Source organism: Trifolium pratense, linkage group LG2, assembly GCF_020283565.1.
Source record: "Trifolium pratense cultivar HEN17-A07 linkage group LG2, ARS_RC_1.1, whole genome shotgun sequence".
NCBI lineage: Eukaryota > Viridiplantae > Streptophyta > Magnoliopsida > Fabales > Fabaceae > Trifolium > Trifolium pratense.
The window spans coordinates 31,307,952-31,327,801 of NC_060060.1; the positions used below are offsets into that span (position 1 = coordinate 31,307,952).

At 31.0% G+C, this 19,850-nt stretch overlaps 1 protein-coding gene across 2 annotated transcripts; it reads left to right on the top strand.

The window, feature by feature from the left end:
- The first annotated feature begins 3,551 nt into the window (after positions 1 to 3,551).
- LOC123908224 (glycine-rich RNA-binding protein RZ1A-like) lies at positions 3,552 to 6,304 on the top strand. 2 transcript variants are annotated; one of them, XM_045958793.1, is made up of 4 exons: positions 3,552 to 3,707; positions 4,666 to 4,782; positions 5,451 to 6,003; positions 6,088 to 6,304. In XM_045958793.1, the coding sequence occupies exons 2-3, from the start codon at positions 4,672 to 4,674 to the stop codon at positions 5,982 to 5,984; spliced, it is 645 nt and encodes a 214-aa protein (XP_045814749.1). In that variant the 5' UTR covers positions 3,552 to 3,707; positions 4,666 to 4,671; the 3' UTR covers positions 5,985 to 6,003; positions 6,088 to 6,304. The 2 variants fall into 2 exon arrangements, with proteins under 2 accessions (XP_045814749.1, XP_045814748.1); XM_045958792.1 differs by having other exon boundaries at positions 3,562 to 3,707; positions 4,546 to 4,782.
- Positions 6,305 to 19,850: the final 13,546 nt, after the last annotated feature.

Below are 19,850 nucleotides of genomic sequence, written 5' to 3' on the forward strand. Positions count from 1 at the left end.
AATTTTATCAAATATAAATTATTTTCATGAATTTATCTCATGGCAAATGTGAGGTGGGTTAGGTCTCATATTGTTTGGAAAAGTGAAAGTTGAACATTTTATAAATGAGAGATTTCATAAATTTAATACCCTAAAGTTTTTAATAAAAGCACGGTGTTCAACTCATTTGTATAGTTGCTTTAAGTCCAACTTAAATGATTTTTCGACTGTCCTCTCATGATCCAATGATAGTGTCAGAGCCGATGGACTCTGACTGTCCCCTCATGATCTAACTTGTTGCACATGTAGTAATTGTTAAGCGCTTTTGTTGTTAACAATATTGTGAGTCCAATGTGAATGATTTTCCAACTGTCCTCTTATGACCTAACAGTGGTATTTGAACCAATAAACTCCTCTCATAAACCAAATAGTGGTATCGAAGCCAATAGATTTTGGCTGTCTGCCCTCTCATGATCCAACATGTTGTACATGTAGTAATTATTAAATGCTTTTGTTAATTAACTGAATAATTAGACACAATAAACTATAAATCGATCTTAATATCAAATTTTTCACGGATTTATACTCTTGCACTGCAGGAGTTAATAGAACTATGAGATTGTTTGAGAAAATTTATGAAAATACATATTCATAAGTCGTTTTCATAAATTTTCTCCTGTAACTTATGAAGACAATTTACAACGTATATTCAATTTTTTTTTTGGGACATAAATATATTCAAATCATTTTACTATTTATTATAAAAATAAAAAAATGCCAAATAGACATCCTTAAGTTGACACCTTGAAGAATAAGTTTGAAACGTGTCAACTACTAATGCCAAATAGTCAATCTTTGCATTGCTGTCATTTCTCTATTTTATCAAAGACTTCTACAAAAATTAGCTTCACGCACTTCAACTTATGTATACCAATAACAATTTCTGTTTTTTCTTCAACTTCATTTCGGGATAAAGCATAGTTACATAATTTCAAAGACGTGTCAATTAATTGTCTTTGAATTTGAAACTGTGAATATTTACAACGTGGTAGTTCATCTTTTGTCTCTCTAATTAATGCTAAGGAATCTTGGTTTATTTCCAAATCTCCACTACAAGTTACTTCCTCCATTTCAATTACTATAAGATTGTAGTAACAATACCTTACATAATGATAAAAATAGTTGTTAATTAACTCATGAATTTGTATACATCACCGAATGAATATTTATGGTTAGAGAGATTTTGTGGTGGAGGCATATCTTCTTGTTTGGCGTGGTGTGAGTCACCGATTCATATAATTTGCATGTCCATTTTTTTGATATCTTTGATATTTAATTAGTCTTACATCATTGTTAAGGAGTAGCACCTGTTACAGTTGACCTTTCTGAAGTACACTTGTGACTTGATTTAACCCAGAGCCGTCTTGCACACATGCGGGATATGTGACGGCATCATGCCTCAAAATTTTGAGGTCCTATAATATTTATATCTATAAAATATCAGATGTATATTAATAAATTAATTTTTAGGCCATAAAATAATAGTTATATATTGTTAATGTTCATAAAATATCATATGAGTATCGATAGATTAGTTCTCTATACTAGTAAATATAGTTTTAGTCCACTTTAATCTTTGCATAAAATTTAATCTTAGATTAGGATGTTTCTTTTTGACGTTATATACAAAAATAATTATTTTGTATTTCTTGTTTCATTTAATTTAATGCAATTGGTTTAATATTGATAATTTATATGTTTACAAGAATAAGGATGATTTTTTTATATATTATATGCAATTTAAATCGACAATTTTTTTTAAAAAAATGTAATATTTTTTATTAAGGGGTCACTTTTATATTTTGCACAGAACCTTCTAAAACCCAAGACGTGCCTGATTTAACCAAAAACCTAGTGTAGTGTGACACAAATTATATTGAATTTTTTAATTATTTAGTTTATGTTTCGATCTTTAGTTGATGTGTGTAAAAAATATTTATTAAGAATGCTCAACTTCTAAGTGTCTCTAGAATATTTTGTAAGGAATTCTCTTGTTAACGAATGTCTCTAAAATATTATTGTTAACAAGTGTCTGTAATTACGTACAGAAGATATTTGATATGCTAAAAAAAAGTATAATAAATTTATTGAATTTGAGTCCAAATAGCCCAGCATAAGCAAGAGAAACCAATTGCAGGTTTGGCCAACAAAATGATATATATACAAGGAAGACATCCATTGATGATTATAAGCCGATGTTAACTTACACTTTGTTACAAGGTTGCCTTTGGGTTCTTTGGTCATTTTAGTATTGAAAGGTTTTGGGTTTTGCAAATTAGAAACTCTTGTGTGATGTTAAGATTTTGGACATAAAATTTCGACGGAAAAATGTATTTAGAGGTTTAGAGGTTTTTTAAGTTGCATTTGTAATAGTTAGGTTTTTTAAGTTTTGGGTAATAAGCAGATTTTTCAGTTACTAACTTGTTGCATTGTTACTTTTTTAGTTATCCTATGTTAAGTTTACAGTTAGGTCATTTAAAATAAAGGACCTATTTATTACTCATTTAATCGATACTTCTTACTTACGTGTGAATGGTTCTGGTGATTGGTCTTTAGCTTGGAATTTGGACGTCCCGCCAATGGTGAAAATTTTTATGTGGAGAATGCTCTCAATATTGCACGCGTAGTGATGCGTGGCAAAAAATGTTTGGCATTGTTACTTGCCCAGTTGTTATAGAAACTTTGAAACCATGCGATGACCGTTGATGATATGTTTGATCTTTTCTTTATTGTTACAAATCAATTGTCTCGGGTAAAGCATTCCATGTGGTGTACAACAATGTGAAGTGTAAGGAAGAGTTGGAATTTGAAGTTATGTGATGAGGTTATTTTTACAACGATATATCAACGTGTTGTTATGTTCATCAATCAATGGCAATGGGAAAACTGAAGCATACAACTACATGTGCTACAAGATCTCTCTTGCAATAGTTAGTGGGTGAAACCGCCTTATCGTAAAATCAAGTGTAACATTGATGCAACTTTTATAGATGGTAAAGTAGGTATAGACATATGTCTGAAAGATCATAATGAAAATTTTGTTAGAGCCAAAGTTTGTGTTTTGCCTCCCAAGCTAATTGTCAAATAAGGCAAAACATTTGGGTGAGCGGGAATTGCTCGATTCTTCTTGAATAGTCTGAATTCTCCCGTCGAGAGTTACTTTGAAAGTATTACCTAAACTCTTCCGACTCAATATGATGAAGCCTATAAAACAACAAGCGACTATCATTTTCTACATTATCATATGTATCATTCGAAATTTTAAATATTTTCTACAAATACATTTAATACTTGTTTTATTTATTTATTTATTGTAGGATACATTTAATACAAAATTGTGATGAAAAATATTTAAAGACCAAAATTCACTAAAAGTTTTAATAAAAACCAAATAAAATTTAAAATATTTATTAGGATTAAAAACATGTTAAATCTTTATTTTTATTTTTGGTCAAGAAAAGATCATATTAAAAAATATTACTAGTAGTACCTGTACAAGTGATATATATAATATTAGTGGCACGTGCGATTTAGTGGCAGACCTAAAGACGTAAAAGTATCTAACCAGGAGACAGACACAAGAGAGGCGGAATCTGAAACTGCGCGGCTGTGTATCTCTCTGTTTCACCGTTTTCTCCGAACAAATCTTCGTTCACGTTCAACGTTAGGTATTGTTCTAAGATGTTCATTCATTCTTCTTCACTTCAGTACTCGAATATTCTCGATTCAAGTTTATGTTTTTATTACCATTTGCTAATTTTATTTCTTAAAAAATTGATGGGTTTTGTTTAGATTCTTGTATGGAAATTGTGGGGTTCTTGGGTTTACTTTGATTTTAGCTCTAATGTTGTGAATTGTGATAAAGGTACTGTCTTTGGGTTCTTTTATCGTTTTAGGGATTCAGGGTTTTGGGTTTACTTTAATTTTAGTTCTAATGTTGAGAATTGTGATAAAGTTACTGTTTTTAGGTTCTTTTGTCATTTTAGGGATTGAGGGTTTTGGGTTTTGCAAAAATATATTTTTCTAGTTGTAGTTGTACTTCATTTGTGGTTCTACTTTATCATTAATACTATGACAAAAAAACTCATTCACAAAGATATATAATTGTGTATTTGAGATTTGACTGGGTTTATTCATGTGGAATGTGTATGATTTCTTCTACTTGTTTATGTATGTATGTGGGATGAGATTTGGGATTTGAATCTCTACGGGAGTGGGTTGTGTTTTTATTCATGTATGGAAATCATGTGATTGTTGGGTTCATTACTTTGGTTTTGGCCCTAATGTTGAGAAATGTAATAAAGCTAATGCCATTGGGTTCTATGATCATTTTAGGGGATCGAGGGTTTTGGGTTTTGCAAGAATATTCTTATAGTTGTACTTCTACATCAATTGTGGTTCTACATGACAGTACTATGACAAAGCCGTTTTTTTAATTAGTTCTCTCAGGATCTTACACAGACGTTTAATTGTATATTTGAGGTGAATTTGATTGGGTTTATTCAGGCGACGTGTGAATGATTGTGTTTCTTTCTTCTGCTTGTTCGTGTATGTGGGATGTGATTTGGATCACTACAGTTAATTTAAATATTTGGGGGTAATGCTAGTTTTCCTACAAATATGCAGTTTCAAATGTCTGATGCGGATGAGTTTCGTTGCTTCATTGGTGGCCTTGCATGGTCAACATCTGATAGAAAGTTAAAGGATGCATTTGAAAAGTATGGCAAGCTGCTTGAGGCAAAGGTAATTAATTTCACATTTTTACTGTTCGTTGTTATCATCTTGTTACCGTTTCATGCTTGTTAGTTGTTTTGCGTAATATGTGTGTATCCGACTGTACTTTTCCAAGTTCTGCGATTTTTCTTATATTCTTTGTTAACATTGCACAAAATTGTAGTAAATGAACTTATTTCTTGGAAAATTGGGCAAACCAAACATAAGGATATTGGTGATGGCTCTGTTGGGATAAATAGCTTAATTAAGCACTTATGGCATTAATGTTTCCCATATAAGTGTATGTATAAAAAATTTCTATAACATAAGCTAAAATAAAGGCAAACTAATTTCACAAGCTATCCTAGTCCTAGATAGTCTATGGACATATCATACGATGTTTTTATAAGCTCTCACAAACCGCCTCCATGTGCTTATGCAGTAAATAAGCTCAAATAAGTCAATTCAAGACAGACCCATGATAAAATTGAGTTTCTATTGAATTTACTTTTTAAACTTGTCATGTGACTATTAAAAACCTTTAATCTCAACCTTCTATGTATAATTGTATGGTTGAGATTTACTCCTCTCACTCATACAAATAGCACTTACGCTAGACACATATCCCCCACCCCAACACACATTTTCTTGCTAACAATTATTCATTGGTATTTAAGGCGTTAAAAATTATGATTTAGGTGGTGGTTGACAAGTTCTCTGGACGTTCACGTGGTTTTGGGTTTGTCACATTTGATGACAAGGAAGCAATGGAAGAGGCTATTGAGGCTATGAATGGAATCGACTTGGATGGTCGAACTATTACTGTTGATAAAGCTCAGCCTCAAGGGTCAAGTAGAGATGATGACCGAGAACGTGGTCGTGACTCACGTGATCGCAATCGTGGCCGAGATTATGGAGGTAGTCGAGGGTCTAATGGTGGGGAATGCTTTAAGTGTGGTAAACCGGGTCATTTTGCAAGGGAATGTCCCAGTGAAGGAGGAGAAAGAGGAGGAAGGTATGGTGGCAGGGAAAGTAGATATAGTGGTGGCTATGGTCCTGATAGGAATGCAGATCGCTCTTCTGGTGGGCGTGACAGGGATGGTGGTGGTCGTGACAGGGATGGTGGTGGTCGCGACAGGGATGGTGGTCGCGATAGGGATGGTGGTGGACGTGACAGGGATCGTGATCGTGCTGCACCATATGAGCGTCGTGGATCTGGAGGCTATCGTTGATACATTTAGTTTGATTGAGGTACCAAACATGCATTGAATTATATATACTTTTTTGTACATGTTTTTCATGGTTCTGATGAAAAAATTATTGTGATTTTTGCAGTTTTTGAATTGGTGGGTTGCTGTTACTGCCTCAACTTCAACTTTTTCTTTTGATGACATTATTCTGGAATTTTTTTTATGGATGTATGATACTAGTGTTTTGATGTGCAATACTCGGAACATATATCAAACTCTTTTATGTTCATAACTGTCAATCGTTAGCTCTGTTGAAATCTTGTGCATGTTTGAGTTACCGTCAAATATGATATTTTGCTCTATGCTATTGCTATTATTTACTGTTGGTTATCATGTGATTTGTGAATCGTGCATGAGGGGTTACATATAATATACATATTGGATGCTGTATTCACAGTTACTCAGTGTTCTAAGTTGTTTTGTCCAATAAGTGTGGAATTCTTTCATAGGCACGATCACAAATCAAACTATTTAGGCACACACACATCAAAGAGTAAAATTTAATTTTGTGATATTAATTTAATGTGAAATTAATTTATTGTTTACTTAACTTAAAAAATTAATTTTGTGATATAAATTGTGTATTTGTTAGATGTCAATTGAGCAGATTGAATTGTCAAATAATAAAACTGAGGAGCTTGGAGTAAACCAAAATTCAGAGGCTGAGTCATCTATCTCTATGGCTGAACCATATGAATATGTTGAGAGATTGAATTTAAGAAAGCGTCCAAGGAAAAGCACCCCTGTGAGATCTCTCTTTAGCTTTGTATATTGCAATTGAATTTTTTTATATTTTTATTCATTAAAAAAAGAAGCTTTCTTCGTAACTTTCATATCATTGAAAAGATTTTTGTATATGTTTGGATGATCATGAGAAAGAGAAGATCAATTTTCTATATTGGTGATCAAAATACAAGCCTTGAACAAATATGAAAATAATGTTGTTCTTGAATCAATTCCAATATAGAAAACTGATCTTCCCTTAATCTTGATCGCGCAATCCAAACATATATACTTAAGTGCTTAAAATAATATGAATATTTTTTTTTTTCAATGATATGAAAGTTATGAAGAAAGTTTCTTTTTTAATGAATAAAAATATGAAAAAATTCAATTGCAATATACAAAGCTAGAGAGAGATCTTATAGTGGTGCTTTTCCTTGGACGCATTCTGAAATTCAATCTTTCAACATATTCATATGGTTCAGCCATAGAGATAGATGACTCAGCCTCTGAATTTTGGTTTACTCCAACCTCCTCAGTTTTATTTATTTGACAATTCAATCTCCTCCATTGACATAACAAATACACAAAATTGCTTGTTCAAAAAAAAAAAAACAAATACACAAAATTAATTTTTTAAGTTAAGTAATTAATATCACAATTAAATTTTACTCTTTGATGTGTGTGTGCCTAAATAGTTTGATTTGTGATTGTGTCTATGAAAGAATTCCTTACTTATTGGATGCTGGGTTCACAGTTTCCCAGTGTTCTAAGTTGTTTTGTGATTGTGTCTGTGAAGGAGGGAGTATTATGGAGATAACTTTTTTTTCTTAAGCATTAAATCTTCATGATAAAATCTTATACTACAATACAAAGTAAACTCCCTATAGTTTGTTTGTACCAATTCTCCTGTATAAATACAAAATCTTAAACTGTATTAAAGTATAAAACTTTGTAGTCAAGAAAAAGCAAGGGTTCTCAATCTAAACTATCCATTATGCAAATAATACTTCAACGGTAAGATTTGAAATTTCCCATCATGGGAAAATTAATTGTCTTTCCCACCATAACCAGCACCTTTCTTTATATGCATGATGCTATGCATCCACATTTAACCAAAATCTTTTCAAACTACATTTGTATATTTTGTTAACTGCTTAAATATAGATCTGAGTCATTTGATGCGGTCATCTATCTATAGTTCATATGATAACAAACATAATGTTGATTTATTGTCCATTTTATTAATCATGAGCTATCGTCACAAGTTTATATTCATTCAACTGAAATATAGAAAACTTGATTGATTACACTTTTTATGCACTCATCCATTGATTAATAGAGTAGCTGCAATTCCGGGCTGGTAATTGTATCCATGTAGGTTTCATCCTATCATGAATAACAGTTGATATAGCATAAAATAGGTCATCCATATACAAGAATCTTACACTTTAAATTGAGTTGTTCCTTTTCTGTCAAAAAAAAAATTGAGTTGTTCCTTTTTATCACATAAAACCCAAGAGGTGCTCCCCTATTTCATCCATTACACTACACTTGAATATAATTATTTTCATTCTATTTCTTCGTTGTTTTGTACAATGAAGTTACGATATTTTAAGTTGTTTGACTTGTGCTTAACCTTCAACTTTCACCTATAACTAGACGCGCTTTAACATTGCTAACATCAGAAGTTATCTCTATCAGCTTTTCCTATGATCAACAACCTATCAGGTTTTCTGAAACCCAACGCAGTACACTCTGCTGCAAATAATCAAAAGATAATTTGCTAATGTTCTAGCAGTAAACATCTGCTTCAGAAAACTTGTGACCGTTTTGAGGTCAGCTATTTAGAAACAAAACAAAATTAGTTAACCACCAATGATAATAAAAGATTTCATATTTTTATTTTTAACAAAAAGAAAAACAGGGAGAAAGCTGAGCCAAAAATGACTATAACCAGCATAGTTTAAAAGAGAATTTCGATGCATTTACAAGCAACAATGCATTATCAAACCACTTCTGAAAATGTAAAGAAGTAAGCTATCCTCCATTCCCCAGCAAAAAGGAGAAAAATTGTGTCTCAGGCCTTTTTCTCCAAATTTATCACTTTCTAAGGTAAGTGAATCCAATGAAAATAGAAATTGCTAAATATGTGGTCTGAATTCTGAAAGCAAGAAACTACATGATACACAAGTCTCTATAATATCTCAGTAGCTTCACATCTCAGCTTTATGTTTTCAGAGGTTAAGCAAACCCACCAACAATTTTGTTCAGACTTCAGACAAATGCTGAGTAATTGTGATAAACAGTCAAGAGCAATGTTAATATAAGAACCAAATCAAGATAAAATAGGTTCAAAACACAGCACCTGACATAAAATTGTGTTAGCATCTCCCATAACTTGTGTTATTTGTATTCATTTTACAGTAAAAAGTAACAACCATCATATCATATGTTACCATTGATCAATAAAAGATAATTGCAGCATTCCATCATTATTAGTATGAAAACATCTAAAGTTGAAAATGTGACATTAAAATAGAAATCTAACTTACGAAGAACTACTGAAACCATTAGGTTTAAAAGTAAAAGCAGAAGAGCAAATATGATGTTAGGAATAAAAACAATGTGAATAACAACAGCTTCAAATTTTAACTACGAACAATTACAAGAAAAAAACTATATATACCAATTTTAAGACAGGTCTCTGAAATATCAACTTTCACAAGCTGATAATTGTAAAGAAGCATTACGTGACGGACATGAAGCATTGGATATTGTTCTCAATTGCAGGGAACAATTGAATGGAATCCACAGTCAAATCCTGACTCTCAAGGTTAACTATTGAGCTTTGGTTTTAAACAAGTTCTCCTACTATACTTAAAGGAATAACGATCTGACTTCCTCCTACTATACTTCAAGGAATAACGATCTGACCTCCTACTATATTTCAATTGACAGCAATCTGGCCTCCTCCTACTATATTTCAATTGACAGCAATCTGGCCTCCTCCTACTATACTTCAAGAAATAATGATTTTCCTCATCCGAGTCAGAATCTGCTTGCTCGCAATCAAGTCCCAACCCACAATCCTCTTCAACACCATACTTAGCAGTGCATACACCATCTTTTGGGCAAGTTATCATATCACTCCTTCCCATGCCGGGACAACTCAGATCAGTTGAAGAATCACTGTCCGAGGATCCTAATGAAAGCTTATTATCAGAACCACTGGCATTCCTTGAGTTTGATCTCTTGCACGATGAATCAATACCAACAGTCCACTTCTTTGGAGAACTTGTATTCAACAAGCAGCGAGTCTTTGAAATCTTTGTCGGGCTATTTAAATGCAAGTCAAAAGCCAAATACGAACTACGAACAACTTTAACAGGATCAATTTTGGAAGGCAGATTCAATGTACTCTTTTCCCTGTTTGCCACTAAACTCAAGGCATTGTTTGCCAACTCAACAGCCCTTCTAGCCGCCACAGCTCTCTTTATTGCCACCTCTCTAGCCCTAGCAGCCGCCTCAAGCTTCTTCTTCACATCATTTGTAGCCTCTTTAACCACATCCGCCACAGACCTAATCAAATTTCCACCACTCAAAACCCTAGAACTCTCTTTCACAACATCAACCTTACCCTTTTTCTCAATCCTCCCACTCTTGATTTTTCTTAATCTTCTTCTCCTAGCAATTTCCATATGTTTAGGAACCCAACAATCAACACATACAGAAAATTCAGAGCCTACACAAGAATATGACCAAGGAGGAACATTTTTGTACTTAAGGAAACAACTTTTGTGAACAGAATGCTTACATTTGGTACAACAAAGAGAATCAGAAGAAGTTCCAGAAAAGCAATAGGAACAAATTTGGGAAGATTCAACAGAAGAAAAACACTTCTTACATAAAAGAACTACGCGCCATTCGCTATAAAGGGGTCGAAGTCTGTTCCTACCGGTGCAAACGTCAATCTTGAATCCACAACCATGGCATTCGGTCAAATTGGGCAAATCCCTAGTTTTCTTGTGCGGATCGGAATTTGAACGATTTTCCGACGAATCAGGATTTTGTGGATGTGACTGTGTCTCGGTTTGTTTCTCTGGTTCATGGATCGTCATCTCCGGTGAGGTAGAACCTTCGGATTTGGTAGATTCAATTTTTAGGGTTTTGGCGATTTCAGAAATTAGGGATTTGAGACAGTGAATCGTGGATAAGGGAGGAATATTCAAGTACTAACTACTACGCGCGATCAATGCGAGTGGAACTTTTAAGTGAGTATTTACAATATTTATTTTCCTTCTTGTTATGAACTATTCCTAAAGAATAACAAGAATAAAGAAGAAGAGATGAATGAGAGAAAGAGAAGAGAGAATAAACTCTTGTATTGTTCTATTCAAGGTGTGTATTACATTGTAACAAAGGGGTCCTATTTATAGGACACAATTAGGGGACAAGAAAACCTACACAATAATGGACATTCATTACATATTATTCATAACACTCCCCCTTGAATGTCCATGAAGGATATTCTTTCTCTAAAAAAAACTCTAGTGAAGGAAAAAGAGTACATCATCATTTGTGTGTGAACTGCCTCATTAAAAACCTTACCAGGAAAACCCAGTGGGACAAAACCACGGTGAAGGGAAAAAGAGTGCAGAACATATTTATATCTCCCCCTCATAAAGACAATTATTATACATGGGATGAAAAATCAAATAATCTTCTGTACTAGCTGCTCCAAAGTTTTACTAAAAGTTGACTCTGTAGAAAATTCTGTCATATCTTCTTTATTATACTCTTCTCTAAATTAGCATTGCGTCTGATATTATCTTCATGTTGAGTTGTTGCAGGAACCATCATTTTGTAATAAAACAACGAATTTCTTGTATGTGTTGAATTACAATCCTCAACAAAAACATCTTCTCAGCTTGCTTGATGTAGTGCTAAAATCTTCACATGATTGGATGATATTGTTGTTTCTTTAAAGTATAAATAATTGTATGTTTTGCTTTACTTCAATATTTGGGTTGGATGAATAGGCAAAAATAAAATACTACGAAATTATAGCAAATATATTAGTGAGCTTAATTGAATTAAGATATGGTACTTCAGGACCAATTCAAATTGTTCATCATTTTCTTGAGGCATGACACATCAAATGACATTGCAACCATTTTTAGTATACAACAAATTAGGTTTGTCAATGTCAAACTGTTTTAACAATTTTGCTATATAATCTTATTTAAATTATAAATTTAAATGAGAATATCTCATAAGCTCTTCGGGAGTCTAGATGATATTTTATCATTAATATAAGCCTCAGATATAAATAATTCATTGTCAAATATAACTAAATCCTTCAAGGATCATCATTATCAAGTGAGCCAGTAAAATACGTTAAAACACATATTTCACATGAATTGAGTATTTCAGATACTACTCAACTTAATTAATTTTTTGAATTCACTTCAGGTGAATATGCTTCTTGAAAATCAATGATTGACATTTATCAATATACTTGATAAACAATTCAAACTCTAAACATTTTGTTTTTATTATTTTTCTCTTGAAAACTTATTCATATCGATTTATCTCCATCTGCAGATGAAATGGACTACTGGTCCAAAAACATTTCGCTTTGCAAAGCTAGTTTAATTTTGTATCAATTGCGTCTATCTTATTTAGGAGGGTGTATTGGATTGAGATTTCATGGGATTTTAAAAGACTTTTTTATGACAAAAAAATCTTGAGGTATTCAATCAAGACATTTACAAAAGTTAAATAAATCTTGTGGTATTCAATTAAGACAAACATGATTTTTTTTTCAGGGCAATAAAATCCGTTGGTATTCAATTGAGATTTGGTACTACTTTTAAAATGTCTACTGGTATTCAAAAGTCTACCGATTTTGATGGATTCTTCTATGGAATGGATTTTGAGAGACTTTTTAGTTGAAAATACACTTGATAGACTTTTTCAACAATCTCACCAAAAGCCTTGAGACTTTTTTGAAATCTCCAAGACTTTTTATTTTCATCATCACTGTATCAAATTTTTTTTTTCTTTATTTTTTCATAGTTCATCATCACTGCACTCCTTCTTCTTTTCTTTGTTCACTTGTTCAAGAATCTCACCAAAAGACTTGAGACTTTTTCAAACTCTCCAAAAAATTTTACTTTCATCATCATTATATCAGTTCTTCTTCTTCTTCTTCTTCTTCTTCTATCAAATATGTTTTTTTGCAAAAAAATATTTTAACAAATTCTACATCTTTTTTACAAACTTTTGATTCAATACAACTTTTTACGGCAAATTTTTTTTCGTTACCTTCATCTGCTTCTTTTCCCATCAATGGTGATAATGGTTTTAATTTGTGATTAGAAACATATACGTGAAAAAAATGTAAGGCTTTTTTTTTGTTTAAAAATTTGGATTCCCAAAAAAATATAATTTCTTTTATTAAAATTTATTGATTCTTTTAAAATTTGCCTAATATACAAAAGTTTCTTAATATATAAAGTATTATGAAATCTTGATTGTAAAAAGTTTTTTGAAAAAAATCTCTCAAAATCCATTCAAATCATGTGTTAAAAATCTTGATTGTAGAAAAGTCTCTGTAAAAAAGTCTTTAAAATCTCACAAAATCAATATAGTCTAACAAAATCTCATAAAATCATCAAGACTTTTTTTGCCAAATTTGTCTCATGAAATCCCAATCCAATACACCCCCCTTAGTCAATCATTTCATTGTCTATAATCCTTAATAGACTTTGATTTATGATCCTCATTGTCATTTATCACATATATAGCGCTTTATTATGTGCAAAAATATTGTCAACGTTGACTTCATCTCGGTTCCATCGTATTCCATTCATGACATAGTTTGTCGAGATCTCTATATTTTCGTAAATTACAGGTACCTGATAAGTTCTTCTGGAACTGGAAAATTAATTATGTCAAATACAATTTTCATATCCTCACTCGGGTCATCTTTGTTTTTAGCTCATTTTCTTATTTGAGGATTTTTATCTTTGGAACCGACTGACCTACCACGCTACAGGGTGGTTAAAATTCATTTGCAATATAAGATTGTCCAACAGGGACATCCATTTTGATTGGAGCATTAGCAGCTGATAGTTGATTTCATAGACTTTGCAAATGATATATCTTTTGAACATCTAGTTCAATCTATTTTATATGAGGATCAAGATGAGATAATAATAATTATTTATTTCAAGTGATTCATTTGAACTTCTGGTTCATATTTTTCAGCTGCTTATTCCCTCCCCCTAATATTGGGAAAACTAATTCACCATCGCTTGAAAATTATCCTTCTGGGCTATAAACAAATCCCTAATTATTGGCTCAATATAATTTATAAGGGATGAAGAGTCATATCAAATATAGTTTCCCAATATTCTTTAATAATTCATCGTATTGCATTATATTGGAGCAATCGGAACATACCAACACATCCAAAAATGCTTATATGAAAAATATTAGATTATAAAACTAAACTTAATTGCAAGTTAAGGGGAAGACTTTTGTATAATAACATATTGGCTTGAGCGAATCAATATCTCAACATATATATTTAAATGTTCCCAAAATATAAAATAGAACTTGAAGTATTGATCTCATAAGTATCGATCATGTAATTAACTTTAGACGCCTAGAGAATGGATCGTCAATTCCATTTTTTTTCTTCTTGTATTATCATATTCTACAAGATGTTCTATATTATTTTAATTGACATTCGATACTTATCAAATACTTTCTAGAAAATTAAATATTAAATGAGCTCTTAACCAAATTAGTAAAAATAATCTCACAAACTTCTGGTTGTGAGTTGACAACAAACACACATGTGACCATTTCGTTGTTGCATAAATTAAAATTATAAAGTTCTAATTGGTTCACATCATGATCGGTGTATTGATTTATAAATATCACCTTTCGTATATTCTAAAAATAAAAGATGCTCATTTACTTAATTTATCAACTTCTTTCGGGAAGTAGTAACACATAAAAATTATTAGATTGAAGAAACTTCAGGCCCTTCAATACATATAGAATTATTTTATATTTCGCATCATAATAGATTCGGGATGACCCATCCGATCTTGCCAATTACAAACTTAATATATATGATTTAAATTGTAAACTTCTGGTTTACTTGAACATGTGCTTGAGTTGCACAAATATTAAAAGTATTTCCCAAACTAGAGACAAAAGGTTGATACTTTCTTTAAAAAAACATGTCTCGTAATATTGAGATACGAGGTCTCCTTCGTTTTAATAAATTTCTTGGAGACTTGAAAAATATAATGTATTCTCAACGCGTTCTTGTTTTTCCTTCATATGTAAAAATATATTAGCTCTTCCGGAGCCATATTTTTGCATTGTGCAACATTAATTTCTTCAATTTATTTAATGGGTATAAAAATAGAAGACTATCAATTAAATGATTGAATAAAAATAATAGACAACAAACGGTTTCTTATGTTCCAATGGCTTATCATTTTATTTAATTATGGAGAATTAAAAATATTTAAAATCAATAAAGGTCATGTTATGAGTATAAGTTAAACTGTAACTGAAACATATAAATCTTACACTAATTATGTAACCGATCTTACACTAATTACACTAACATTACAAATAAAAATTATGAAATTTTAATAGGTACTCATAGTAGCTATAAAAAGTTATGGCAATGTGGAATTTATTTTGTAACCGAACTTACTCAAAGCCAATTCATACAAACTAATGATTAAATAGAACTAATTAATAATTAATATAAATAAACTCACTCAAAATTGTTTTTAGTCTTTACAAAAACTTAATCATCCAATATTATAATAATAAATTAAAATATACAATAAATTGAGGCACAAAAAAATTAAATTAAATTCTGATATAAAAGTGAAACGTACACCAGAATAAGATAAAGTGAAGCAATCAATTTGCATTTTTCTTCTAAATATATCAATTAAAAAAAATAGTAACCGTTGCTATAAAATAATTGAGGGAATTTAAAAGCAATATACACCTTTCACAATCATATTATTTTAAATCAATTGTATAATTTCTTTTTTTTTAAAAAAAAAAATCAATTGTATAATAATGCATAATATATCGAAAAAATATATATAGAATATGCATCGAAAGTATATGCAAGCAATATGTGATTAATCTTTCAACATACTCTTAAAATTATTTCTCAAATTTGCTACTTCAGGAGCATAATAGAGAACTATATATACCATTTAATATTTATAGATAACGATTATGAAAAATCATTTCAAGATGCTTCAGATCAAATTTTTCTAAGATGCTCTAAACTTTTGGGATGCACAACTCTTTAGTTCTCCAAGAACTATGTCCCAAATCTTCAAAACAATAATGTAAAATTTCATATTTTTTGAGCAATCCTTCAGGGATGCTTCAATATCAAGGTCTGCTTTTTCTTCTTTAGTTCTTCGGGAACTATATCAAAATTGATATTTACTAACAACAAAAATCCTATTATTTGAGCAATCCTTCGAGGATGCTTTAATGTTAAATTCTTCTGGAATTCAACAAGATTATCATAATCTCATCAACATGTAACAATATAAATAAAAAAAACTGTGATCATGAACATGAATTAACAACAACAACAACAATAATAATAATAAAATAATAATGAATATAAAGAAATAGATTTAATTTTAAAGTTCTTCAGGAACTACATAACATATTTATAATGTACAAATAATCATTTGTACAATCCTTTGGGATGCATATATATTGAATCATTCATAAGTTCTTCAAAACCTCTATAATAGATCTTATCAATATATTATTTTTTTACATCCTTCAGGGATGTGTCACAATTGAATTCATCAAGATTTCATGGAGGACAAAATTTGAATTTTTAAGTTCTTTGAGAACTATATAATAGATCTAATTGTACGATCCTTCATAAATGTATCCGTAATGAATTCTTAAGAATTATGGAGAATAAAAATTGATTCTTAAATTGTTCAAGAACTGTATAACAAATCAAATCAGTTATTTATCCAATCCTTCAGGGATTGCTGTTTTTGAATTCTTCTAAAAGATTAACAAGATATTGATTTTACTTATATCTATGAATCTTCGGGATTCATATTTTAAAATATATTTTACGGTACTTTTATAAGTGTATGCTTATGAATCTTCAGGATTCATATTTTAAAATTTCATCATACTATGAATCTTCGGGATTCATATTTTAAAGTTTCATCACACTATGAATCTACAAGATTCATATCACCACGATACTTCTGGATCGTAGGTTTGTGAATTAATATAAAAAAACGAGAAGAAAAAAAATCTGAAAAAATAGAATAAAAAAAATCATAGATAAAATAAAATTGTCACTTCCCATTGTTGCTATACCTTTCTTGAAAGGGGAGAGACTATCGTGCTGATAACGTGTTATGAACTATTCCTAGAGAATAACAAGAATAAAGAAGAAGAGATGAAGGTGAGAAAGAGAAGAGAGAATAGACTCTTGTATTGTTCTATTTAAGGTGTGTATTACATTGTAACAAAGGGGTCCTATTTATAGGACACAATTAGGGGACAAGAAAACCTACACAATAATGGACATTCATTACATATTATTCATAACACTTCTTCTTTTTTTTCTCTTTTTAGAAAAGTTTTTTTTGGAGTCTCTTTTTCCAAAAGCAGCGACGGATCTACACAAATATTGTGTGGGCATGTGCCTACACTAAAATTGTCTAGCAATATAATGTGAGTTATTAGTGTTGTGACAACTACTCAACCCCAACATATCTTTAACGTCGGTTTGATTTGATAGAAAAGTGTGGAAAAAAAATTTTATGCAAATTAATAAATGAACTTAAACTAACTTTAGTTCAAATTCATTCATTAGTTTGTATAATTTTTTTTCTCTCACTTTCTTTCCATCATACCAAACGGATAATAAGATCTTGAGTTCGATTATGGATGAAAGCGTCTGATCTAACAATATTTTGAGTTACGACTTATGATATTTGAACTATGCATTTTAGTTCAATAATGAGCTATCATTGTGGGTTGGGTTTGTTTAACAATTTAGTTCGGTTTTGTTTTTAAAAATAGTTCTAATGTTCAACTTGATTTTGATATTTTTTTCAACAGTACATTTTGGTTTGAATGGGGATGCACCATTAACAATTTGGTTAGACTCGATTTTTTAAACTATGTAAACAGTTGAGGTTCAATTTTTACTGTGAACTGAACCTATTTGCAGCAACATAATTGATGTAGCCATTAACATTCCATCATAAAGTGCACCCTAATATAATAGTATATTCGTTGAGACTTGATCAGCGACGGATCTACCGCAAGCATTTTTTTTTATAAGCAAACAATATATATTATAAAGGAGTACTCAATTCCTTATAATATAAAGTAAATTATAGTATGTTTTGAAAACATACAATAGTATCTATACACCATTCAAAAAAAAAAAAAGACTTACGATCAAAACGACCCCTAAACCAAAATCAAGTGAGAGGACTTACGAGCGCAAGCATTTGTTTGTGCATGTGCCTGCACTAAAATTGTCTAGCAATATAATGTGACTTATTGTGACGACTACTCACACCCAACATATAACCCCTACAAAACTACAACATGCGCACTCTTTCAAATTATTACTATCATCTCACTACAAGAAATTTAACTTGTATCTACTCACAAAAACCGTCACTAAAAGTCAAAAGTCCGTAGGTAGATCCCACTTTGACTTTCACTGTCAGCCACCTTAGCCTTGTATTATGTGCGCCGTATCCTAACGAAATTTTGTCCTTCTGTCATTGGTTGTCACTATATGTTTGACTTTTACTTACGAACAAAATCGTAGGATATCTTAGAAAATCATTCTAAACATAAAACACCTCTAGCTACGATTTCGGCTGTCACTAAATATTTTCACGGTTCTTTTAGGCATATTTTTCATTCTGCTATATATATCCTAATAATTTATAAAATTACCATTAAAATTAGTTTGCTCAATAAACATAATCAAATATTATAATCAAAACCATTTGAATTTGGAACCATTTACTATCAATTTTAAAGTTTAAGCATAATATGGTCCGGGTATAAGTCAGTTTTTTTGTAGTGTCTATATTTAACTTAGGCTATGTTTGGATTGGTGGTATGCAATGGAATGGAATGGAATGCAATGGAATAAATCTATGTTCCATTGTTTGGGTTACTTAAAATATGATGGAATGGAATGGAATAGGATGGAATAGATTCCATCACATTCCATCACTTACTCACAAATTTGTTCCCCTCCAATTTGGGAGAAATATGATAGAATGATGTATTACTTAATTTTTAATTGATTAAAATACTATCTTATTCCTTCTTTTTATTCTCTTATCGGCAACATCTTCATTTACAAGTCTCAGGTGTCTCATGTCTCAGGTGTCTCATGTCTGTTCGAATTAATTTTCAGCAAGTGATTTTTCATTCCATGTTTTTTCTATTTGTTTTTTCTTTCTTCTCTTTTTATGACAAAAGTTTTATTCATATTCTAAAGTTAAAAGTTGTACCTACCCATAGACACACACAACAACAACATATAGCAGATTATAACAATTGCATAAAATCACACACAACAATTGCAGCGATTGAAACAATCTAACAAATTGATAAAACCCAATTATTATAAATAGTTGAGTATTAATTAAAATAAAGTAGAACATGTTGAATTTTACTTCGTTTTATAAAAATAGGGGTAAAATTGGAACCAAAAAATTTCATTCCGCTCCGCTCCATTCTGCTCAATTATAAAATCCCAAATAATGGAATGGAAACTGTGTTCTATTCCGCTCCGCTCCATTCCATTATATTTCATTCCGCTCCATTCCATTTCGTACCATTAATCCAAACGGAGCCTTATAACTCTGAATCATTATAAATTAAAGTTTAAGCATCAATTCTTTAATCTTTTATATGGATATCTTCCATTAATTTCATCTTTCTGTTATCTCCAATTTTCGACAGGAAGCATTTAATAAAGAATTAATTTGAGCACTGACATTTTCAAGCAATTAATTCAAATTAGCGCTT